This window comes from Siphateles boraxobius, unplaced genomic scaffold, assembly GCF_051911475.1.
Source record: "Siphateles boraxobius isolate OS27281-9 unplaced genomic scaffold, OSU_SipBor_1 204, whole genome shotgun sequence".
NCBI lineage: Eukaryota > Metazoa > Chordata > Actinopteri > Cypriniformes > Leuciscidae > Siphateles > Siphateles boraxobius.
Window position 1 is genome coordinate 695,841 of NW_027508816.1, and position 6,660 is coordinate 702,500.

The window sequence follows — 6,660 nt, forward strand, 5'->3', positions numbered from 1 at the left end:
CACTTAAACTGCGCTTGTTAGAATCACAAATGATTTACTTTTATCTTCGGACCAAGGCTGTATCTCAGTACTAGTTTTACTTGATCTTAGTGCTGCGTTCGATACTATAGATCACACAATACTCTTAGATCGACTACAAAATTACACTGGTGTTCAAGGACAAGCATTAAGCTGGTTCAGGTCATACTTATCTGACCGCTAACATTTCGTCTACTTAAATGGAGAAAAATCGATCATAACTTCGGCAAACTATGGAGTGCCGCAGGGATCTGTGTTAGGCCCTTTATTATTCTCAATATATATGCTGCCACTTGGTAATATTCTAAGGAAACATGGAATTAGTTTCCATTGTTATGCTGATGACACTCAAATATATATTTCATCACGGCCAGATGAATACGCTAAATTATCCAAATTGACAGATTGTGTTAATGATATAAAAGATTGGATGACGCGTAATTTTCTTTTATTAAATCCAGATAAGACAGAGGTAATACTTATCGGTTCTAAAAACCGTCCACAAAACCTTTCACAGCACGACTTTAACATAGTAGGATGCCCTGTTACTTTATCCGCTACAGTAAAAGACCTGTGTGATATACTAGACCGCAACCTGTCTTTTGAAAAGCATATTTCATATGTTACAAAAACAGCCTTTTTCCACCTTAGAAACATTGCTAAGCTACGTAATATGCTATCAGTCTCTGATGCAGAAAAGTTAGTTCATGCATTCATGACCTCGAGACTAGATTACTGTAATGCTTTATTAGCTGGTTGTCCTGCATCTTCAATAAACAAGCTACAGTTAGTGCAAAATGCAGCCGCTAGAGTTCTTACTAGATCAAGAAAATATGATCATATAACACCGATTTTATCATCGCTTCATTGGTTACCTATAAAGTTCCGTATTAAATACAAGGTATTGCTTTTGACTTATAAAGCTCTAAATGGTTTAGCTCCAGTCTATTTAACGGATCTTCTATCGCCTTACAATCCATCGCGCTCTTTAAGATCACTAAATTCGAGGCTTCTGGTCATTCCTAGGATATCCAGATCCACCAAAGGAGGCAGAGCATTTTCACATTTAGCTCCGAAGCTCTGGAATAGCCTTCCTGATATTGTTCGTAGCTCAGACTCTCTCTCCCAGTTTAAAACTAGACTGAAGACGCATCTATTTAGCCAGGCATTCATATAATTTTTTATCTTACAGTTACTGTAAATTCGGCCTCTAGTTCATAAACGCCAGAGGAGAACTGGCCCCCGACTGAGCCTGGGTTCTCCCAAGGTTTTTTTTCTCCATTGGGTCATTTGATGGGGTGTTAGGACACCATTAGGTCACTGGATGGAGTTTTTCGGTTCCTTGCCACTGTTGGCTTTGGCTTGCTCAGTTGGGGATATTCAAATTAATTAACCAATCATACCATTGATCAGCTCTACCAAACTTGGATGTCTTTTTTTCCAGTAATAAACAAACATTGTTAAGTTGTTTTGATTGATACTGTGAAGCAGCTTTGATACAATCTGTATTGTGAAAAGCGCTATATAAATATATTTGACTTGACTAATGTGTGTGTGTGAACACCTGTAATAATGTGTGTGTGAACACCTGTAATAATGTGTGTGTGAACACCTGTAATCTGTGTGTGAACACCTGTAATGTGTGTGTGAACACCTGTAATGTGTGTGTGAACACCTGTAATGTGTGTGTTCAGTGCTCACAGTAAACAGCAGTTCATGAAAGAGCTTGACGCAGTAAACGGGTTCAGTTAGAAGCTTTATTAGTCATTAACATCAGAAAACTCATTCACGAGTGGAGAACAAGCGCTCACAGTTCCAGGATATTCTAGTGCAGCTTTAGGAGTCGTCCACAGATAAATAGATTTAAATACAATAACTTCTGTTCAGGGAAGTTGCATGTAAACGTGTTCATTAGAAGTTCTACTCTCGTCAAGCTCAGATTACCCAGAACTCTCCAGTCGATCAACAGTAAAATCACAGTCATTACTAAAACAACACAAAAAGCCAATATTGGTACAATTCAACTTTCCCTCATTATAAAAGAAAGCATACGCAGACACACACTCGTAGTGCGCGCAGACACACATTAGTAGTGCGCGCAGACACACACTCGTAGTGCGCGTCGTTTCTGGAGGAGCTCAGCGTTTCATTATTAAACAAGATATTTCATTTATTCACAATCAGAGCCACTCGATGATGTCACAGTCATGTGATCAAACAGAGGTGATGATGTCGCAGTCATGTGATCAAACAGAGGTGTGTGTGAGTGTGACTGTGTGTGTGTGTGTGTGTGTGTGAGTGTGTCACTCCGGCTTCTTCTTGGCTCCGGGAACCTTCTCTTGAATCCTGAGGGAACACACACACACACACGCTGAGGAAAAGCTGTTCTGGAATATATCGACTGATAAACCGTGAACACACTGCAGGAATCTCTGATTATGCTTTAAATTACACTTTTCTGCATGCAATAGAAAAATACGCTACACCTGAGAGTAAAGTCCTGAGTGAGACGGATGTGTACAGCGCGCCACACACTCCTGTCCTGGAGTCAGAGCGGGTCTAGCGTGCTTTACTCCTGATATTGTGTTTATTTAAATCCTCTTAAACGAGTGACTTACACTATACTGCAACATGTCATATATGCAGACCGTAGCAGTGCAAGGTTTCTGCAGAAGCGTTTCATGTGTGTGTGAAGCAAGCCGGAGTTCTGCTGAGTTCTGGCTCGTCCGGTTTCACGGTCACGAGACGGCGAGAGCGGTTCGTTTATCGTTATTTTACAAAAGTACGATGATTTGCTGTTATTGTGAAGATACACAAATAAAAATAGACCCTTCACCATCTTGAATTACGCTTTACTCTAATCTGAGCGAGTATTTAAGTTGTTTCCGCTGATAATATCCCAGCACACACACACACACTCTCGACATCACACACACACACACACACACTCTCGACATCACAGCCTCTTGTGAGAAACTAAGCGTAGAAGCATTATTCAGTTGCTCAGTGTAATGTGTGTGTTGTACGGTGTGTGTCGGTCAGCGTGGGCATTAATACACACACACGTTTAGCGCGTGTGAAGGATGATATTTTGAGTGGATATTGGGACATGAGAGAAGTACAAAGCCTTCTTTACATAATAAATAATAATATTACACAGCGACTCATGGCGAATGAGGTGCGCGAGCAGTTTCAGTTTCGCTTAAAATACGTTTTTTATAATGTTATAATTATGAGGGGCTCGTTTAAAACCCCCTGAACGGTGTCATTATTCCAGTTCTCCCACTGCAGGATTAATGCGTCACCAGTCCATCATTCATCAGTTACTGTTCGACACGAGAGACGAGTTTCACTTACTTCCCCAACACACTCTTCATCCGAGCGCTGACCGAAGCAACGAACTCATCAATCTGAGTCTGCGGGAGAGAAAGAGCATCAGCCATATACTCACACACACTCACACTCACACACACACTCACACACACACTCACACACACACTCACACACACACTCACACACACACTCACACACACACTCACACACACACTCACACTCAAACTCACTCTCACACACTCTCACACACTCTCACACACTCTCACACACTCTCACACACTCTCACACACTCTCAAACTCACACACTCTCACACACTCTCACACACTCTCACACACACTCACACACTCACACACACTCTCACACACACTCTCACACACACACTCTCACACACACACTCTCACACACACACTCTCACACACACACTCTCACACACACACACACACACACACACACACACACACCACACACACACTCTCACACACACACACACACACTCTCACTCACACACTCTCACACACACTCACACACTCTCACACACTCTCACACACTCTCACACACTCTCACACACACTCTCACACACACTCTCACACACACTCTCACACACACTCTCACACACACTCTCACACACACTCTCACACACTCACAGTGACACACACTCACAGTGACACACACTCACAGTGACACACACTCACAGTGACACACACTCACAGTGACACACACTCACAGTGACACACACTCACACACACACACTCACACACACACACACTCAAACACACACACACACTAGGGGTGCTCCGATCAGGATTTTTGGGGACGATCCCCGATTACTGGAAGCTGTATCACCCGATACCGATCACCGATTACAGGGTCTATTTGAAGCCTTCTACTGTATTTATCATGTAGCATTATTTATTAAACTATGTTTAACATCAATGTACATTAAGTATTACAATTAAGAGAAGACAACGTATCATGAATTCACACCTGTGTATTTATTTGCAAGCAACATGTCCAGCATATTAACTTAGCATTAGCAGCCTGTGCTTGGCTATTGGGAACAGTTTAGGGCTTGACAAATACAACTTTCCTGTAGGATATAAAATAAAGAAAGATAAAAGACAGAAAATATGAGTCTTTAAATTTAGCTTTAGACTATTTTAAACTAAAAACTGCAACAAAAAAGGCTATAGCCAAAATATTGTTTTGAGTCAGTCAGCCTTCAGATTTTATAATACACTTAAAGGACCACAGTTAGTAAAGTGCACAGCAAAAAAATAATACAAATAAAAATACTTCTTAAGCATCAATATTTTGGTAATAATTTTTTTTTTTGCAAGAACCCTTGCAAAATTATTTTAAACAGATTAAGAAAGCCACCACTACTGGTCACATCTATGGTTAGATTGATTTGTTTAGATCCAGTGTAGTCGTGTCCCACCACTGTTTCTCAGGATCGATATTGTCCACCACCACTTTTTGTAACATTGAGGCACTGATGTACTAATACAAATAAATAAAACATCTCCAGTTAACTAGCACAGCATTCATTTAGTTCACTATTAAATAAGAGATCTAGCGCTAAAATTTTACTCAAGCTGAGTGCTCGTTGCCGTGGCGATCAGTGTCATGGATACCGTGTTCTGTGTCTCGCGCAGTCTTCACTCGCACGCGCGGATCAATCTATCTCGCGAGTTTTGCGTCATCTGATCGTCTTTTCTGGATCGGCCTTTAAAGAGACCGCCGATCACACATCCCACAGCAATTATCGGCCCATTATGATCGGCGACCGATCAATCGGAGCACCCTTAACACACACTCTCTCACACACATACACACACACACACACACACACATATTCTCTCTCAGACAGACACACTCTCTCACACACACACATTCTCTCTCACACACTCACACACACACACACACACTCACACCTGAACGGGTGTCCTTCATCAGACTTCTCTCACACTCACACACACACACACACACACACACACACACACACACACACACACACACACACACACACACACACACACACACATATTCTCTCTCAGACAGACACACTCTCTCACACACACACATTCTCTCTCACACACTCACACACACACACACACACACACACTCACACTCTCCCACACACTCTCACTCTCACACCATTACCTGATGCTTATCGTAGGTTATCGGGCCGCTGAAAGCTCCAACCAGACCTGCAGTGTAAGAAGATAAACACACGAGTGAACATCATCACACTTCATATATGACCAGCAACTGTGAAGAACAACACAGAACCACCACTGAAGTAAGCTTGAAAAATAGAGTATGAAGTGAAATCAACACAATGGTCTTACCGAGAATGAGAAGCGTGAGTCCGTTAAACCAGGATCCAACATACGTGAAGACCCACAACAACACGCCGAACTGGAGGAGAAACACAACTAACATGAATGGACATTCAAAACATTTCTTAATGAATTAAAGAGGAAAGAAAGTCACAGTATTGAATATCAGCAAGAGTAAGAGTAAGAGGAGTACGAGTACAAGTAAGAGGAGTAAGAGTACGAGTAAGAGAAGTAAGAGTATGAGTAAGAGGAGTATGGGTAAGAGGAGTATGAGTAAGAGTACGAGTAAGAGTAAGGTACGAGTAGGAGAAGTAAGAGGAGGAGTATGAGTAAGAGGAGTATGGGTAAGAGGAGTATGAGTAAGAGTACGAGTAAGAGTAAGGTACGAGTAGGAGAAGTAAGAGGAGGAGTATGAGTAAGAGGAGGAGTACGAGTAAGAGGAGTGAGTACGAGTAAGAGAAGTAAGAGTATGAGTAAGAGGAGTATGAGTAAGGAGGAGTATGAGTAAGAGTATGAGTAAGGTACGAGTAGGAGAAGTAAGAGGAGGAGTATGAGTAAGAGGAGGAGTATGAGTAAGGAGGAGTATGAGTAAGAGGAGGAGTTTGAGTAAGAGGAGGAGTATGATTAAGAGGAGGAGTATGATTAAGAGGAGGAGTATGATTAAGAGGAGGAGTATGAGTAAGAGGAGGAGTATGATTAAGAGGAGGAGTATGAGTAAGAGGAGGAGTATGATTAAGAGGAGGAGTATGAGTAAGAGGAGGAGTATAATTAAGAGGAGGAGTATGATTAAGAGGAGGAGTATGAGTAAGAGGAGGAGTATGATTAAGAGGAGGAGTATGATTAAGAGGAGTGCGAGTAAGAGGAGGATTATCATTAAGAGGAGGAGGAGTATGATTAAGAGGAATATAAGCAAGAGGAGTAAGAGTACTAAGAGTATGAGTAAGAGTAGGAGTAAGAGGAGTAAGA

The 6,660-nt window shown here is 41.7% G+C and overlaps 1 protein-coding gene across 7 annotated transcripts in view; it reads right to left on the reverse strand.

Annotated features, from left to right (window-relative positions):
* Positions 1-1,761: 1,761 nt before the first annotated feature.
* rtn4b (reticulon 4b) overlaps positions 1,762-6,660 on the reverse strand; it is a 28,301-nt gene continuing 23,402 nt past the window's right edge. For all 7 annotated transcript variants that reach the window (XM_077237557.1, XM_077237559.1, XM_077237556.1 and 4 more), the window contains 4 exons: positions 5,704-5,773; positions 5,516-5,562; positions 3,376-3,434; positions 1,762-2,364 (listed from right to left, as the gene is read on the reverse strand). In XM_077237557.1, coding sequence (XP_077093672.1) covers positions 2,322-2,364; positions 3,376-3,434; positions 5,516-5,562; positions 5,704-5,773 — 219 coding nt within the window. In that variant the 3' untranslated portion in view covers positions 1,762-2,321. The remainder of the gene's footprint in view (positions 2,365-3,375; positions 3,435-5,515; positions 5,563-5,703; positions 5,774-6,660) is intronic.